We start from the raw sequence: 20,117 nt of genomic DNA, 5'->3' as shown, positions 1-20,117 counted from the left end.
TCATTATTGCTCAGGATTACAATTAGAAATATTTTCTTTTTCAGTAACAATCTATAATATAGAACCAGACATTTTACAGTTGCCAGTCAGAGTCCTTGTGCTATCCTCTTGGAAAAAAAAAAAAAAAAAGTCTGGTACTATTCGATTCAGATCAAGTAGCTTAATGCTGAAAACCCAGAGTCAAATTTCTCCCAGCTATCTGTGCACTCAGGCAGAATTTCTCCCTCTCTGTCTTTACTCTGGAAGTGTCTAACTACAGTATACGCAAGTCCGATCCACACATGCAGGAAACTACTTTTTTTTTTTAGGATGACGAAATGCAATACACAAACTCAGTGTGTTTCATGCAGTATAATCCAGCCATCCCCTCTCAGCCCCCCACACACATAAGCACATCCCAACCCAATACGTCCATCCCAGTGCCAAGCCCATGACAAACCCAAACATGAGAGAACCAGTTCGTTTAGCGTTTGCAGCGACTCTCGTCATGCTGGTGAAGAGATGGCAGTGAAAAGTGGTTAAGCAACACTGAACGCGTCCTTGTCCTACAGTTCGTCATCGGCAGATGACATCAGAGTCATCGAAATACTCTTCCGTTGATACTGGAATTCCTTCAAGAACCACGTGACAGTAATTCACCACAGTAAAAACAAATGGCACTCTGATGAATGCCTACCCGGGAGGCACCACCGTAGTGTAAACTGATGGAGGGCTGAGATTGATATGCTGCAGTCTAATCAATAAAAGAATGATTGTGTACACTTGTAATACGTCTATGCTTTACTGAGACAGTTAGCCTCTGCTACCGCAAATAATGGCAAAGTGCCTGAGAACGATTTACAAAGTGAAATGCCATGACATTTTCGGGGTGTGTGCGTGTGTGTATGTGTGTGTGTGTGTGTGTGTGTGTGTGTGTGTGTATGTCTTGGGGGTGATACTGCATATCAATTTGATTCTATTAGGTTCTTATTTCAGCATTGCTGCTTTCAAGTTTGTTTCAGTTCATGGCTTAATTTTTTTGAGAGATAACAGATGTTCAGTACAAAATCTTTTAAAGCTCTCTGCATTAAAGGTCAGTCACGGACCGCTCTAATCACACAACTCTGGATCAATAATTGGACAAAATTTGGGGTGTGCATGTGCTTAGACAATACAACACATTCTCTGAGTCCAGTACCATCAGGCTACTGCAGTTATTAGAAAGCTGTATAGGTGTTTTTAACAGATAGTGATTTAGCACTGAAGAAGACTGAATGTTCATATAACAACTGTCCTTAACATAACTTGTTTAATCAGCTTAATGGGAATGTGGACATTTGTGCATGGGTGTGAGCGTGCTTATGTGTATACATATGCGTGTGCCTGTTTGTGTATGTGTGTGTGTGTGTGCGCGTGTGCTTTTGCAGAGGTCAGGAAGTGTTGGTAACATAAAGAGTGTTTAATCTTGCTACACAGCAACTGGGTCCTTGTTTAGCTTGTAATGAGCCACTGGGCCAGTAGGGGGCGACATAAAGTGCAAATACAAAAACCTACCGAGGATCTATTTCACCCTGTGCTTATTTAACGCGACAGTCATACCTACAGCATTACTCATCAGTATTACCTTTAACAGTTCAGTAAGATTATGCTCAAAGAGATATAAATAGTTTTTCAGTATTCTTCCAAACATAAGAACGCTGGAGAAATTAAAAAAAAAGAAAAAGAAAAAGGTGTGAAGTCTCACAGCATTGTTACCATACAGTACTCTGCTACAGGCTTACGGCGAGGCCTATAGTGTTTACCTAATATAGGCTGTTTGTATCTGAGTCTCTCAGTTATCGGCCATCACCTCAAATAAACAATATATATATATTAAATATATTCAACTGAATATAACATCAAACTGTTATCTATCTCTGTGTAACAAATCCACCCCAGGCCAGGTATGGATGTCAGCTTAGGCAGTAGGCCTAGCAAGGCCTGAAGCAATTGCCCACATGACAGGAATCGATCTGACAGAGGGATTTTTTTTCATCCTCTTGACCTTCCCCTGAACAGTCTCACGTCTGCTACATCTACGAGTAATCTTAATTCACAACTTAATCTGCAGGCACGGCCTGGCGAATCAAATTCTGTGTATCTAAAATGTCTTCTGATGTAGGATGGCTGTTTTGCTTCTGATAAGGCTAGACCTGGCTCTTACACAGAATCTTTTTCTTTCTTTCTTTCTTTCTTTCTTTCTTTCTTTCTTTTTTTTTTTTTTTGAAATTGACTTGCCAGAGGCCAGGGTGTTGTTACTCATGGAGTTGATAAACCGATTTGGTCTCTGTTGAGGTGGTAAAAAATAAAGAAAAGACAAAAACACGTTATCGACTGGAGTCCTCCCGTCTCCTCCACTGCAGTGAACGCCGGACCAGAAAACGGACACAAAATGAACGAAATTCGATATTCTGAAATATTTGAGTGTCTGGATGGTGAACCGCTCCTCAGTAAACAACAGCAGTCGATTTTTCAGCTATAATTTGTCTTCTAAACGTGACAGCTTACCGGCGAGGGACCCACAGAACATCCACAGAAAGTTCTCATCTGCCCATTCTGACAAAATCTTTTTCTTCTTCAAAACTGAGTTGGTATGTGCCGGTGTGGAGACTTTCACATTGGTGGGAGACCTGACGGAGTGACAGAAATGCGAACCTACATCCTTTCCTGCTAGGTTTTCACCAGCGGCTGTTCTGGGCTTTCATCCACAGGTTTGTCTCCTTCGTGTGACTTTTTCCTCTTCTTGTTGCCTGGATACAAAGAGACAAATAATTGGTCTCTGCCCCTGCGAAAAAAAAAAGGCTTTTCACAAGAATGACATCATGTACATCAGACAAGCGCGACGTCTCTAAGCACATTCGTCGGACGAAAATGACACCGGTGGAATGATCCTCCTGAATTAATCAAACAACTATTAACTGCAGGAGAACTATGATTAAAGCGAAGTCAAACAATGACTCAGCTAGAGTTTGGTGCTGAGGGAGGTTGTCATTTTTTTAATAAAGGAATTCGTGGGCTGCTGCAGAACGAGAGCCTGACTAGTTGCTTAGTTACAGCTGCCTATCAGAAAAGGCCGCAGTGCCACTGTGAGCATACGCAGCCGCGTGTGAGTGTGTTGGCACTTAGAAAAGGACGTGGGGGAGGGGGTGGAGGTGAGGTAAGGGGGGGGGGGGGCACAGGTGCACAGCAGGCGGGGGCTTACTCAGTTTACGCAGAAGCTTCTTGCCCAGTGTCTCTTCAGAGCCGTTTAAGGAGTCTGTGCTCACGAGCTGAGCTGAGGAATTGTCTGTTTCTTCTGGAACATTCACAGATTCTGAGAAACAACAACAACAACAACAACAACAAAAAGGCAGCAAAATCAATAGACAAAAATGATGAAAATGAAAGTAGCATTTTTTTTAAAAATTTAGTTAAAAACTTGTTTACGTGCAAAAAAAACAAAACAAAACCTATGTCCCAAAGCTATGTCAGCTTCCTCTTTGCTCTCTCTTTCTATCTTTCATTCTCTCTTTCTTTCTTGTTCTCCTCTCTCTGTCTTACTCTCCGTCTCTCTCTCCCCCTCTCTTTCTCTCTCTGTCTCTCACTCACTTAGTCATGTGTCTGTCCAGTGATTTAGAGATGAACGTTAAGCTCCAGTCATAACAAGCTACGCTGCAGTGGACAGGTCCAGTCTGCTGTCAGCATTCCTCTTCGGGTCATGTAAACACATACTGCGGCGTTACTGATGCGTTTCCTCCAAGTCAAGTTTCCCGCAACCCCCTCCACTGTTTGACAGGACACTTTAGGATCTCTTCTCTGACTCACAGCAGAGACCACAGCCTGCCCTCATCCCAAACCCCCCCCCCCCCCCCCCCCCCCCCCCCCACCTCATCGGAGCAGAGCTGTGATGACTTCCCCCAGTTTTCTCTAATATCTGATGAAAAACGTTACAATCTACATGGGTGTTTCACCCTACTCTTCAAAACGGGGTTCCGTTTTTTTTTTGTTTTGTTTTGTTTTGTTTTTTAATATGCACGATTAAGAACGGAATCAGATGATTTCATGTTTAATGTATACGATTCAGTTTTGATTCGCATGCATTGTTTCACTGAAAACCGAGGAAGACACATTGTTTCCCCCACCATGCTGAATTTTGCCCTTGAGTCGGTCTCTGATGTAGGGGATCTCATCCATCCGCAGGAACACCGAGTCACTGGGGCTCTTCTGTCCGTCTGACTTACTCCCTGTAGGGGGAGCCAGAGAGCCAGAGTTATAGCCCACCACTGACATTTAATCATTTACAGAGCAGAATAATACAGTTGTAATTGTGGATGTCAGTCAATGCCATTAAATATCCAGGTGAAAAGAACTTGCACGTCTCCTGATTTCCAGTCCTTTCCAAAAAGAAAAAGAAGTCAGCGCTATTGAAGTCGAGTCAGTACATTTTTTCATGTCTTTATCTGACAGAGATAGTGGGAGATGAGATTGTTAACTGTTTTTCTCCTTTCATCTCCAAGTAATTTTCGGTGTCTGTGGGCATAATACTGATTCATATTCACATAAAGGGAGAGAGATTTTCAATCATTACGCCAAATGAGATCTTTTCGCACGACTCGTGTGAGAATTTGCTCTGAATCTGATTACTTTTTTTTTTTTTTTTCCGCAAAGAGGATTTCTCTGCAGCCATCTGCCCTACTCCCCTCTCCCCTTCTGGCATTTCTCTCACATTATCTTCCACCCCACAATTCACCAGCAGTTCCCTGCAACCTGTCTGAAATGTGGAAGTGCCTACCACTGTCCTGTCCACGCAAGCTTTTCCAAATGAATAATTTCAACCACACAGAGAAGAAAAGACATCTACCACAGGCTCTAATATTGGCTTTGTTGAACTATGGTTATTTAAAGCTATTTGAAAAATTCGGTAAAAAAAGAAAAAAAAAAAAGGTCCTTTGCGGTTCTTCGAAACTTTTCAAAAGATGGTTATGTAACTAAGTACCAAGAGTCTGACAGCTGAAATATTACAGAAAATAAGTTTTTTTTTTCCCCGAGTTCTCTCTCTCAGAGACAGTGGGACCTGTCACAGTACAAAAACATTCCATCTCAAAGCTTTCAAGAAAAAAAAAAAAAAAGCTTAACAGTGATGAAGACAGCATGAAAATTCTAGATGATATTTCTAGCTCCATTTATGATGACCGAGCAGCACACGCACATCTGGTAATTAAAACAGAGTTGGACCACCCTTCGCCTTGAGAGCAGCTCTGTCTCTTACGATCTTGGAATATGGAAACACCTAGAAGAAACAGTATGTGCACAGTAGGGTGCATCTTAAATTGGCCTCGTAACCCTTTGGCGGTTACCCTACCGCTCAAACGAATAACTGGACACAAAGACTCCCTCACGATGGACTCCCCCACCATAACGGATTCGCCCCCATGTGTAACAGCTGGGAAGAGAGAATGCGGGTTTGAAGGCGTCCTTTGAGTTCTTTCAGACATAAAGCTGTCTGGGTGCAGGAAAAAGACCAAAAGACGGTAGTTGTCAGAACAAACAGCATCCTCAGGGCGAACATCATGCGTTTTACAGCTCAGCGCTCCGTTTTTTTGGTTTTTTTTTTTTTCCATTTACATTGCCTTGGATTTTAACCCCTTTTTCTCCAGACTTGAACTATTGTAACTCGCTGCTATCGCACTTGAGCGTGTATCCTCCAATACACATGAAGTGTCAACCGCCTGTTGCCTTCACGGGCATCTCCACAGGAACGAAGAGCGTTTGGTGGCCAACACTATCTCCCATAGACTCACTTGCAACTTTGCAGGTCCTTCACTGATACTAGGAGTCACTGAATTCCAGTAATGTGAAGACAACCATGTCTTTGTTGACCCTTCCACAGCAAAGTCAATTGTATCCTTTGCAGTGCTTGACTAAGTCAGTAGTAACACTTTCAAATGACCAACCTCAGCACTGCTCTGCAGGTGTCTAATGTTTTTGTGCTCATTACTCACACCTACATGTTTCTGCGTATTTTTCAACACATCACCTCTGCCAGAAATAGCAGCATTTGCGGTGCCTTGCCTCAGTAAAACATCTTGGTTCTGGTTTTGCAACTGATGCACTTGCAGCTCGGAAACTGACAATTCAGACTTTTCCAAGATGTCTTGTGATGTTGTGAAACTCAACCATTTTATGAACAATAAAACCACACACACACACACACACATAGGTACTGTGGAGAGAAGTGAATGTGTGTGTGCTGTGCCACTAATTGCATTTCTGGACATTTGCTTCGACCCCCCCCCCCCCCCCTAACGAGACACCCACAGTAATTACCAGTCAGTCCAGAACACCCTAAAAGACTCTGTCGGTCAGATCTCTATTCCCCTTTCATTTAATATCTTTTATAGCTGCTTTTATAGCTGACACACATTGGTAATTAGAACTCAGCTGAACGTGACTCATCTGTGAAGCTGTTTGGTGCTTTGGTTACTTTAAAGTCATTTTTCATTTGATGTCTACATCATTCCATCCACCTTGGCCACATCTCTCTCAAACTAGCACAGATTGTAAGCCAGTCATTTGTGAAAGATGGCAGCATCATTACAAATCAAACTATTTTCAGAGAATCTGCGACTGTCTAAACTAACACCGCAGTAAAACGAGCGTCCGCACCGCGCCATCGGAATACCGATCGCCGCGTTAAACTGGGGTCGTCTGAAATGCGTAAGCCTTCTCAATCCAAACGGACGTGGTAACGGTGGATGGTTGCCAGGATACTCACTGACGATGCGATTCTTGTTGTTGAGGGTGGAGGTGCAGGGCAGCTCTCTGAAGTGCGGGTTGTGGGCGTGGGCGCGGAGGAAACGGGGCCGCGGCTCCGTTAGCGGGAGGGCTATGCTGTTGGAGCGGGTCTCTGGGATGCCGCCTCTCATCTCGGGCACCTGGGTCTCCGCGTCGGGCGTCTGCGGGGAGCTGTCCATGCGCGTGGCCATCAGGGCATTTTGGTAGTGGTTACGCGTGATCTAAAGCAGAAGCAGAGTCAGGCGGGTGATGCTTTACATATGGAGAATGAATTGAGGGAACCTGGTACGGGTGGGTGCGGAGGATGGAGAAGTGAAGCAATATCCTCAGGAAGAACATCCATCACGGCGGCCGTAAATCAGTCATGCTGAAAACTGTGCTTATTCAAAAGCGGTGGCAGGCCCATGCTACTGCAGCACTGCACCGTAAGCCTGACCGGCCTGTTTATCATCTGTGGCCTTGAGCAACTGTGTAGGAGTGTGTGTGTGTGTGTATGTGTGTGTACATATGTGCACATGTGTGTATGTGTGTGTGTGTACATATGTGCACGTGTGTGTATGTGTGTGTGAATGTGTGTGCATACATGTGCATATATGCGTGTGCGTGTGCCTGTGTGTGTGTGTGTGTGTGTGTGTGTGTGTTTGTTTGTCTGTATACATATGTACACGTGTGTGTGTATGTGTGTGTGAATGTGTGTGCATACATGTGCATATATGCGTGTGCCTGTGTGTGTGTGTGTGTGTGTGTGTGTGTGTTTGTCTGTATACATATGTACACGTGTGTGTGTGTGTGTGTGTGAATGTGTGTGCATACATGTGCATATATGCGTGTGCCTGTGTGTGTGTGTGTGTGTGTGTGTGTGTGTGTGTGTGTTTGTCTGTGTACATATGTACACGTGTGTGAATGTGTGTGCATACATGTGCATATGTGCGTGTATATGTGTGTGTGTGTGTGTGTGTGTGTGTGTAATTGCGTATGATTGTGTGTGTGTGCGTGTGTGTGTGTGTGTGTGTGTGTGTGTAATTGTGTATGATTGTGTGTGTGTGCGTGTGTGCGTGTGTGTGTGTGTGTGTGTGTAATTGTGTATGAGTGTGTGTGTGTGTGTGTGTGTGTGTGTGTGTGGGAGAACAACCTTGATGATCTGCAGGTCTGTGAGCTGGCGAACAGAGTAGTCTGGTAGGTAAGTTCCTCCGGCCAAACACAACTGGCCCTGACTCCCCACTGGAATCATGGTGTCGGACTGGTTCAGACCACTGCTCCGAGAGGGTGACCTGCGAACTGCATCAAACAAAAACAAACAAACAAACAAACAAAAAAACATCAGTTCACTCTCAATACAGGCAACAAACGACAATCAGTCCTGGAGAGAGAGGAGAAGGACATGGTTTTAGAAATGCGTTAAGTCAGAAACAGATGGTGATTGCGAGAAATTGTAAAACTTAATCACCCTGAAATGAAGCTGTGATCTTAAGAGTTATTTTTATATCTCTGATTCTGAAGCTTTTTAACCTTATATAATAAATGTCATTTGCACTGAGTGCCCGTGCAAGAAGCTGCCTTTCATTGTAATTATACCACGCTGCTCCCTCAGGATTAATTGAGCTGCTTTACCCATATTTGCTTGTTTTAATTAGGTCTTATGCAAGAAGAACAACATCTACACTTTCTACTGTCAGAATAAAAATGAGACTATTTTTAGTCTTTTAAGACGCTTAAAAAAAATACTTTATGTTCCCAGAAGTTTAGAACTGACTCTGTTTCCTGGAATATTCAACATGCATCTGAAAACATTTAGCTGTTTTCCTCTTTTTCTTTTTCTTTTCTTTTTTCAGCTCTAGAGAGAAACCAGAAAACACTCAGCACAGCTGCATGGGTGAGTGATCTATGTCCGTATAATGGATTTACCCCAAACCGGCCCCAGACCAGTGACCCCAGGCCAGGGAGTCAGGCACCGTAGCGAGGGAGAGAAAGGCTGCGTTGATAGCATAATTGCCAGTTTGTCTTTTAAAGAGAAGAGTTTTTTTTCCCCTGCAGCTTGGCCCTCATCTCATTTGCTTACATACCTGTGGGCAGGCAGGGCATGATGGCTGGCATGCCGTAGTAGGTAAAAGCCCCGTTCTCAAAGCGCAATGCTTCCTTCCCGATCTCTACTTCCACTCGACCCTGCACAGTCAAGCGAGACACCGCGGTAGTTACTGACTTACTGCAGTGTTCTCTAGTCCTGTTCACACAGACTCATTAAGATTAAACATCAAGATTAAGATCAAGATCAAGATTAAGATTAAGATTAAGATTAAGATTAAGATTAGTAGCTCATTAGTAGCTTCCTTCTGGCTATGACACATGCGCTTCAGCTAATTCATGGCCCTGATGATTGACTGCTGAGTTGAATCATATATGACACGGCAGAAAGATCTAGAATGTTGTGGGTTTACAGGAGCAGGATTTGGAAACTCTGATAGACTAATAGAGAGGCATTTTGAGGAAGTTATTATTGATCACTGAATATGGCACGTTTGAAGAGTCCTATAGCCCCGTTAATGGTTCTAACACATATTAATCTCAGATGGCCGATTTAAGAAATGTGCTCTAGGTTGCCTGGCTGAGTTATACCTGCAGAATGAGAACAAAATAGTCCACGGGTTTGTTTCGCTGGAAGAGGAAGTGCTTGGGGGATCGTTTGTTTTTCTCATCAAACTTGAGTTCCAGTATCACGCTGGGGTGCTTCAGCAAACGCAGCAGGATCTTCTCTGAGAGGTAGGCTGGTTTAAAGGGTTCCACTTCTAAGGGAAAAAGAGAGGCAAAGTGATGGAGGTAGACGGAGAACGGTTTTGACAGTGCCGGACACAGATTCTTCACTGTTGCAGTGATGGAAATAAACGACTTCAAAAAAACAAAAAAAACCCAGTGACGCTGAGCGAAACCGACTGACTGTGTCGGTTCAGAGTAACAAGCTTTGCACAACAGTGCGAGAGGAGAAATTTCATTAGTTCCCCAACACGACGTGCGCACGCCGCTCTGCCCCGCTTTAACGCAGAGAGAGAGAAAAACGAACTGCGATGAGACATTAAGCAAACTGCCCTCAGTCCATCGTTACCTAACACCGTTCTTCACACTAAACGTTAGCACTTCAATTCTGTATTGCAGCTTATAATAACGCCCCTTACAGCGAATAATAACAACGGTTCTGAGAGTAAAAAGCAATGCTCCTGACAAAAAAAAAAAAAAATCTGTGATGGGTTCGAACCTGTGGCCAGGAAACGATGGGTGGCCAGCAGCAGTTGGGGAGAAATCTTCACCTTCATCTCGCTCTCCGACAGCTTAAAGACGGAGAAGTCCTGTAGTTTCCTCTCGTGATGGGAGACCCTCCTCTTGGTACGATTATCAGCTACCAAAGAATAACCAACATGAATAACACACCACCAAACCTTGTGCTGCCTGATGTTAACGTGTGAAAACAGGACAGAGAGACAGACTGTGGTTCACTCAGGATAGAAGAGCATGTTATCAAATAAAAGAGTAGGAGTATAGTTCACGCAAATGAATAGAAACCGATATGACATTGTTGTGATTACTCTCTGATCGGATATCTTATCTGAGATAATGAATATTTAATCTGTACAGATAATATATGAGGCCGTTGGCTGTTGATGGTTATTAACGCATTAAGTGACTGATTATAGACAGATTAAAAACACGAAAGCCCTCTACTGAGCCAACAGTAGTGCCCCGTGCTTCTGCACTGGCTGGCCTCGCTCCTCTATATTTACTAGAGCGCATACATTCTTCATGCAATTAAAAATGCATAAAGGTTTGAAAAATTAATAGAACTCTAGGTCCCAGCACTGACGCATGTTATATATGGAGAAAACCAGTCCATTCATAACAAGGGGCATGTTCATTTAGTTTATTTTTTTTTAATTTTTTTAAAGAAGAGTTGATGTGTGCATTAAGACTGTGTGGAACTGAAAATTTTTATTACATTATCAAATGTGCAAGCATTGTAAGGTTGATTCCTTTTGTTTACTGCAATACAGAGTTACAGTTCATTCAGCCTATAGTACTTTACTGCATGATGTTCACAGTAATAAATTTGGTCTAGAGGAGGTCTGAAAACAAAGGAACCAAGAGGACATCCTACAGAGAGCATTAATACCCAATTAGTATGGAAAATACCTGCCACGGGGTCAGTTCATTATTTCTCATCAATAATTCATGGGCTGACTTTGTGAGAACAGCAGGGATTCGGGAGGAAGTGAAAGGAGTGAAGACTTTGAAGTGGAAATGATTTAGAGACGTGAACTTTATGAGGCAAAGTTATAGACTACTGGAAGTCATAACCCAGAAATTCCTAAAAATAGCATAAAACCAAAGGGAAGAGAAATCATGAAAAAAAATTGTACAAAACATCATTATCTGACAAAAAGTTTAAACATCTTAATTTGTGGTCTATGCTGTGAAAGTTTCAAAGGAAGGAGAGGAAAAATTTTGTGCTATATGATGAAGAAGAAGAAGAAGAAGAAGAAGAAGAAGAAGAAGAAGAAGAAGAAGAAGAAGAGGAAGAGGAAGGAGAAGAGGAAGGAGAAGAGGAAGGAGAAGAGGAGGAGAAACATTTGATGAGGTACTTACTGTAGAGATCAGTCTCATCCACAATCTCAGATTTGATAATCTCTTCGATGACGTCCTCCAGTGTGACAATTCCCATGACCTCATAAAAGGGGTCTCCTTCTCCTTCGTTATTCACTCTTTGTACTATGGCCAGATGGGATTTCCCTTAACGTCGGCAAAGACAGATTGACACATGAAGCATATTAGTCAGGGTTGGCTGAGATCTTCATTCTGGGACCAGTAAAAAGGTTAGCAGCATAATTATCTTTAACCCCCCCCCCCTCCCCCTTATCTGTCTTTCTGTGAACTGTACAAAGAGAAATCTAACAGTGTATTGTTGAGTAAAGTAAAGCTTTAAACACAGGCTGGAGCACCTCATGGTCACAGAAGGTTTCTGAATGACTACGCGAATACAGAAGAACAAATGTTTCTGATTTCTCCGTTTACGAAGTTGAAGCTCCACCGGTTCTTGACAGCGTGTCGTACAATCATTATGGGAATGCTCAGTGATAAACAGTCATGGTTTATTTATTTACACAATCATTAGCTCAAATTGTGGCTCTCCAGTAAGTAACATCTTTGTAAACTAATATGTTTTTCATGGCGGGGCATTTTTTTTTTTTTTCCATCTCTTTGTGTTGAGTTTGAGATTGAGCAGGCCCACTGAATCCCGTCAGATACGACGCTGATTAAAGGACACAGGGGATTAGACCGATCTGAAGATTCTGACTGTGCCTTATGTAAATAGTTGTGAGGATTATGCAATGGGTTTGGGAAGCCCAGCTCTGCTGACTTGGCTGACCACACTACAGTCACCGACAATGTTAAAACCCTTCGGGGTGGGAGGGGGTGGGGGGGGGGGGGGGGGGTGAGGTGGGGTGGGTTGGGGTCAGCTATTTTTAGATAAGCCCATCTGAAAATGTAGACAGAGAAGCTAAGCCAGCATGACAGGGTTTTTGCTGATTCTCCACCCCTTTTTACCCCTCATGGCCAACAAACATATTTGGCCATTTGTCCTGTCAGTCAAACATCAGCCTCTACCATGACCTGACTCTGGTCCAACAGCTCTGTTCTCAGTGAATTACCTAACTGACGTTTCCACGCTAAGGGAATGCCTTCAGCCCCAAGCCAGTATTTCTGAACGGCATCAAACAGTTAGATTTGGAATATCATTTAATACGAAGAGGATTAAAATACATAATCCAAGTGGTTTGACCTCAGTAAAAAGCAGGCTGGGTACAACAGTGTGGTGGAATAACTGATTGACAGAAGGTTTGTCCCAAATAGCATAAAATGATTTGATTGGCTGGATGCCTAGATGAAATTATCTGGGCTAATTCTCCATGGTTCAGGTGCATGCCGGCTATGCACTATGGTCTTAAGCTGCTGATGTTCAGGAAACTGCATTACATCACTCCATTGTTACATAACCCACACAGCCACACTGCCACGAACACATACGCGCGCACACACACACACACACACACCCCCAAGGGGAGATAAGTCCACACCGATGTCCCTCTTATTCCCTCTGCTTCAGCTCCACTGGGTGAGGTCCTTAGTGTTGACTACACTGAGGCTTTAGGAGCCTGATGCATGGTTTATGTCAATACTGCACAATACTGAATTAATTACTGCTTTGTTCTAGAAATAAAAAAAAAAAAGCTGTCACTTTGTACAAACAAGAATAATGGTGTAACTGTGTACTCAGCTAATCTCACCGGTCCTGTTTATATTTTCACGGAGACGGGTTTAATTTTAGGTGCTTTGTTTTGTTAAATACATCACTTAGAAATGTCATTCATCATCAGCTCAATCACACCCTCCACAATGAACAAGCAAATCTAACTGTGCATTTAACAGAGAGGGTAAATGCCAATCAAAATACTCCCCACCCTCCGTGTGGCACCAGCCTAATATGACTTTGGGTGAGAAACAGTGCCCTTTTTCCTTGGGTAAATTAGGACACAATGCAACCTTTTCACAGCCTGATGGACCACTCAGTGGTCTGACTGAAGAACTCTTAATGAGCTCTTAAAGTGTCAGTTTAACACATTATGCCGATAGTTTTTTCTGTGATGTGCCAGTTAAATTTGAAATGTCGTTTCCCATACTTTATTAATGGAACTGTATGAAGAATAGATTACAATTCGGCGAGGACACATCATAACTACGGTCTTCAAAAAGATATCCATTTTCAAAACGTGATAAGATTCTCCAAAATAACCTTCGTGTAAAGGGGATGGAAGTTATGAGCGCTTAAACATTTTCTCTGATGTTACATCGTTCTTTCTCAAATATAATTTCTGCAGTTTAAACAAGACAAGCGATTTGACAGATTAGAGTGTGATTGGTCTCCACGGCAGTGATGCCATAGAGATTCTTAATGCCACACTCTCTAGTAACTTTTCATCTCTGACTTCCTTCATTACCTGCTGCTCAACTCTTCCCTCAGTTGGACAGCCTGAGGGAAAGGTTGACCCTGCATATTTTATGAGCTCTCCTTAGCAGTAACCACTGGAAGCAAGGCGAGAGAGAGAGAGAGAGAGGGAGACAGCTTCAAAGATACAGGGAGCTGAGTGCCCACTATGAGGTAAAGGTGATCCTAATCTCCTTTGCCTTCCCCCCACCCCTGCACTTTTGGAAGCTGAGACTTCTCCAAACGGCACCAAGCTGAGACTAATCATTGAGAGAAAAGGTCATTGCTGCGGCATGATCTGCCCAGTGACAGCAACCTGACATTAAAAGTTAAGGCGATTCAGGCTTTACCCCCCCCCCCCCCCCCCCCCCACACACAGCTCCATCTACAGTACACAGTGAGTTATACTGACTGCATATTTATGTTTTTATTAATTACGAGTGACATTTTCTCTCTACAGCGATGAACAGAACGTTCCATGCAGAGCAGGCTCTGTACCTGCCTCACACAGCTGTCGTACGGTTGAGGGACATTCTTTAGAACTGCTTCGTTGCCATAGTCATTCTTCATTATCTTTGTTAAGGATAACAGTCAGTGTTCCTCTGTTCTCTTTAGTTAAGACGGGCTGCTCGGCTGCCGCTCTCAATGAATCAGCTTTGAATATGCGCCTTCGCAGAATACGGTGTCAGTCTGAATGAAAGATTATTACGTAACATTTAGTTCCGTGCAGTGCACGCTGCATTTCAGCTGCAAAAGCCCAAAGCCTGAATTTACAACAAACGTCAACTGAGATTAAATCACATTTCAGCCATTATTCTGGATCCCTAGAGAATTATGCTCGAATTTTACATCCGACACGTCAAAAGCTTGACACTGAGAATTTGTATGTTCTCTCTAGGGACAGTTCAAAGTCTGTCGTTTTTTTTTTTCTTTTTTTTTTTCTTTCTTTTTTTCACACAGATAAAAGCTGCTAATACCTGGTTTCTTCAGCTAAGTGAAAGCAATGCGATGACTCAGCTGACCGTTGTCATGGGAATTAATGCAAATTATTCAGCTCTGCTTGCACTTTCTCTCCACACACAGCACAAAATAGAGGCAGTTTCTGCATCTTTAATCCAAGCAAGTTTTGATATGGTGATTGATCGATACGTTTGCGTACGCATTCTGTACTGATCTTCTGAGTGTGACGTGAGGACCATTGCTGTGATATTCTCAGTTCCCTGACCAAATGCAAATGGCAAGTATAATTGAGGATTTAATGGGCTGCAGAGATGAGGAAAGTATATTTGGCACTATGCATGCCTTATAAACCATAACTCCCATTATCTACTGTCATAACATGACAGGATGGAGAAAGCACTTTAGTCCTTAAAATATGAGACAACATGAGTACTTGTAAACAATCCCCTCCAGGTCTGATCAAGAGAGATTACGGTACTATGCCATAAAGAAAAAGTTTGCTTCCTGTGTGATCATGATGAAATACTAAAATTAAAATTTGAAACTAGGTGACAGAACCGGTCTCTGGCACTGTACCTGGCTTCTTACCTTTCTTAAACTGCTCAAGCATCGCATCTAGCTTGGTGTCATTAAAGACACAATGCAAAGGATGCTTGTAGAACTGTGTGATGGTTTTCAGTGGAGTGCAGTCATCCGGGTCCACGAAAGCCAGGTCTTTGACAAACAGAATATCCACAATGTTGGACCTTTCGTTTTCAAAGACTGGGATTCGCGTGTAACCGCTCTGCATGACGTCAGACATGGTGTAGAAATCCAGGACTGCATCAGAAGCCAACATAAAGCAGTCACTGAGCGGGGTTAACACGTCCTCGACTGTTTTGGTCCTAAGTTCCAGAGCCCCCTGAATAATGTTGAGCTCCTCTTTCACCAGGTCATGATATGGATCTGTGACACGAAGCATGGCCAGTAATTTTTCGCGCGTGTAAAAATTACTGATTTCTTGGTGAAACATATTGTCCAATAATTTGCTTATTGGATACGTTATGGGAAAGGACACGAGCATGAGCAACCGTGTAAACCAGATAGTCTTGGACGCTATGGCGAGTCCGTGTCTGGATGCAACAGAATGTGGCAAAATTTCTCCTACGAAGAAAATTATGAAAGTGCTGACCGTCGTTGACAGCACAGTCAGCCCTAAAATTTGGCACATCCACACGACTAAAAAATTATTAACGAGCACGTTGCACAAAACTAATGTGCAGAGCACATAGTTACCGTGTTTGCGCACTGACTCTATTTTTCTCGCATACTTTTGCTCCTTTTCAGTGCCGCTGGTCTGGAGCACTTTGAGTTCCACGGGGTCAAGCGCGAGCATACTTATATTGAGACCACTAAAGAGCGCCGACAGCCCCAGCAGTAACACCGAAAGTGTTGCCTGGAGCCATCCCTCCGCGTGGTGTGGTCGCTCGACAACTGCGAGCCAGAAGTCTCTAGTTCTGAAATGCTCCCACTTAACTCCATCAAAGGCACACATAGAGTAATATTTGATTTTTTCACCTCTGCGGAGATCCTTTGCAAGGAGCTCCACGAGGATGGAATTTTGGCTCGAGGCAGACTTGAAAGACCCAAGTAGTTCTATGTCAGAGCTCCTTGCACTCTCTTCCACACACAAGTTCTTTTTCGGATGTACTTGTCCCTCTTTTCCGGGCTCCGGTTCCTCAATGAAAGCAATCCATGGTGCGGTTGCCGCGTCTGCTCTGCCAGTGACAGTTCGGTTAAGCCTCTGCGGAGAAGCTGCATAGTACACGCGAAGCATGAATCGCGTTCCCTCAGTCGCCTTCAGCACCCCGTCCTCCACGGACAGCTCTCTTCCCGTGTCCTCTGGACGGAAACCAAGCAATCCGATGGTGGGTGCAGGAAGAAGGGAAGCGAAGAGAAAAACCAGAGGCAGCAGAGAGAGTACTGGGATGCGGATCGGGAGGAAAGCATCCGCAGCATCCGCAGCCATGATGCTGAATGGGTTGTAGAAGGACATTGGCGAGCTGAGTCACGTGTCGATTTCACACACGCCCGTTATGTGCACTATGATGAGTGTAACAGCTGGAGTGTAGAGTAAATAGCTGAGCTCCGTGGAGCGTTCCAGTGAGCGCCCCAAAATTACACTGCAACGTGTGACGTAACATCTTTCGGCTGGAAAATATGTAGGCTACTCGCCGCAATCTCAGTATTCAAAAACAGCATACAGACAATGCCCAGTCATGAGCGACTCTATGGATATTCAAAAGCCTGCGGGGTCAGAATGGGATTAGATGCTCAAAAACGTTAAGGTGTTTGAAAATATTATAACACTAAAACAAAGTACAGCGCATTCTTACAGTTTAAAGCTAAATGTGCTGCCAAACACTCCCCGTTCAAAATGTTAGCGTATTTGGAAGTCCGGTCAATCTGCAAATATCGAGAATTCATCTTTTGCAAGCCTTGTCCCCGGTGTTCCATAATTTCTGTGCAAGAGTATTGGATTGTTTTCCAGAACGGAGAACAATTTGGAATTCATTCGAGTCCAGTTTAAATAGCAGGAAGAACACATACTGATGTACTGTTGTACTGTAAAGTCATAGATTTAGATCCGGAAAGTTAAAGCTGAGTTCTCCACTAGGTGGCACTGTTGACGACTATTTCAGCCTGATTTGAATCTGTGGCCCGGGTTCCAGCAACCTGTTTCGGCTCCTGTTACTCAGAGAGAACTGAACTCGCTGCTGTATGATAGCAATAAATAAGTCAAAAGATTTATCTTTTGCCAACTCATCAAATAAATGTGTTTCCATGTGATTATTTTTCTAAAAGAAAATTAAGTAAGTGAAATGGCTTCTGATGTGATTTTAAGGATGGACAAGCCCTATTAGAACAAAGCTCGGGGACTCACAGAGTCGCTTTCGCAAAAATTTGCGGTCACCAAGGGGATATATTAGAGGGATGGGCTTTAGGGGGTTCAAAAATCCACGAAACGAGGTCTGATAAAACGTTCACTCACACCGTATATCCGGCAGCATTTCGGAAAGCACCGGATGTTGAAGACAGTGAATATGGAGAGCTCGCATTGTTTAATCTGATACAGTGATACGTGAGCTCTAAAATATTTTTGGGGGGGGACTGACTAGGTCCTTTCAAACAAATCGTTCCGTGCTCTTAAAAAGGCATCACTGACTTTGTCAGTTAGGTTATTGCAGAAAAAACCCTCCAGATCCTCATAACGGATGGGTGTCCACCGAGACAATGAACAATTGTTTGTATATCATGGGAAAATGAGACTCCGAATCATTTATTTGCTTGGTTGAAAATAAATTATCTAGAGATTTGGCCGCAGCGCTGTGTCACAGCCTAACCATAGCCTTCTGCACAGTGTCATTCTCTGCTACCTCGTAAATCAGTTGCAAATATGTGAAGATTTCACCCCTCTCATTTGATCACACATCGTCAATTTTTGGAGGGCCACGACATATCACGACCGTTTACAGTCGTGACCTTTACGGCGTAAAAAAAAAAAGCTACATGGAGGTCTTTACATAGTTAAGCAACCATTTTCCCATGAGTTTTACTTCAGTTTTGTCCTGAGTGGGTATTCTGTTTCATTTTAAAACAAATATAATTCTGGTTGACACTAATCCATTGGAGGCTTGCAGCAATGCAGGCCCTACACCAAGTATCTGTTTAAACAGCTTGCCAAGCCATGCTAAGGCTGTAGCCCGCTGCTTTATTGCGAGTCATAAAATGTTTTCAAACATGTCCCAAACAGGTTCACTCGATCCAGGGAACAGAGAGTTTATTGATCTCTATCCTCTGTGACACTGAAATAATGTGATGGCGAACCAAAGGTGCGGACATTAATAACTTTAAATCTGTTAAGTGTTTCATATAGCCTATAGCCTGTACACGTACAGTTATCAAACATCGACGTAAGAATACAAAATAGCGCTGTGGAATATTTAACATGAAATTCGGAGGAACACGAGTTTATATCATATTTCTTCTTTATAATGCCGATATTTCTTTCAAATGTGTGCTCTTAAATTCTCCCCAAAACCACCCCGTATATTTAGGGAAAAAAAACACCTATTCAACACATCCGGAATGGGTTCTTTAGCATTTGTCAACTTTGAAGTTAAGCAGAGTAAGAACTGCTTTTTTTCCCCATTATGTGTTTATTATTCTCTTTTTTCATTCTTCTTGGAACTGCTTAGAAAAAGTAAGGTCGAGCAGTTTTTTTTCTTGCTCTAAACCAAAGTCGCTTTTTAATTATGCTATTTCCCTCGTCAATTTCGCCCGAAAATTCGAGTAAGCAATGCATTTGAAGCGACGTATATTTGGCTGCCCAGTCTGTAAACACGTACAAACGAGAGTTGGTAAAATTTTATAAGATTTTGGTGTGAGATCTAATAAGGTGCGCTAATTCGAAACACATATGACCAAACACCTTCACCTCAGTATTGCCGTTTTCAGACAAGCGCGTACGCGCTTTTGGTCACATCATCCCTTGGACGTGTTGAACTTCAAAAACGTTACAAGCCATATCATCAGCTGATGTTCTGTTTAGTTTCTGTAGTTGTTATGCGGCGTATTAACTTCATATAATAATTCGCAAGTTACAGACAAGGAATCTTATAGACTGGCTTCAGCTAGAAGCTTGCTTGTTCATAGTTTATTTCTGTCTTAAAATTATGCTAATTGTTACAGGGACTTTTTACTATTATAAATTGGGATTTCCTGAAACGAAATAGAACGTGCTCAACGAATAGACATATATATTAATTGAAAATATTTCACAACACTCTTACATTAAAACGAAAGTAAACTAACAATAACGTAAGTATCTCTGCTATGCCTTAAAAGTACCTGACTTTTTAACAGGTTTCAGTAGTTATCAGTTCTTACAACTTATATGAGACTCGTTTACGTGGCTCCTCCGCAAATTAGTTTGTACAATTAAAATGGTACGATTAAACAATTTAATCTATTTGATACTTTTGTATCATTTTTTTTTTACATTTTATAAAACAGAAGGATGGACCTGCGTAAAAGACAAAACCTTCATTTTGAAATATAGCAACAAATAACTCATGGTCAAAACGTCAGAAGCTGAAAAGATGAAATGCACTCTATTAAAATTTATTATCACTGACAAAAGTAATCTCGAGAACGTTCCCGAACAGAGAAGCTGATTTAACAATCAAGGACGTTATGAGAGCATTTGGTTATCATATTTTGATGACTGATCTGTGAAAAGAGATACAGCCACCCAATGCCAACCTTTATTTGGTTTAATAAGACCATTTAACGTAAC

The 20,117-nt window shown here is 42.7% G+C and overlaps 1 protein-coding gene across 1 annotated transcript; it reads right to left on the bottom strand.

Annotated features, from left to right (window-relative positions):
• Positions 1-2,688: 2,688 nt before the first annotated feature.
• Positions 2,689-16,814, bottom strand: cnnm1 (cyclin and CBS domain divalent metal cation transport mediator 1). Its single transcript, XM_030771461.1, has 10 exons — positions 15,368-16,814; positions 11,422-11,565; positions 10,040-10,180; positions 9,406-9,575; positions 8,856-8,955; positions 7,925-8,070; positions 6,773-7,013; positions 4,107-4,241; positions 3,221-3,310; positions 2,689-2,768 (listed from the first exon to the last, which is right to left on the bottom strand). Exons 1-10 carry the CDS (start codon positions 16,812-16,814, stop codon positions 2,689-2,691), a joined length of 2,694 nt encoding a protein of 897 aa, XP_030627321.1.
• Positions 16,815-20,117: the final 3,303 nt, after the last annotated feature.

The sequence above is a fragment of the Chanos chanos genome, chromosome 4 (assembly GCF_902362185.1).
Source record: "Chanos chanos chromosome 4, fChaCha1.1, whole genome shotgun sequence".
Lineage (NCBI taxonomy): Eukaryota > Metazoa > Chordata > Actinopteri > Gonorynchiformes > Chanidae > Chanos > Chanos chanos.
This window is presented reverse-complemented; position numbering and strand designations above follow the sequence as displayed.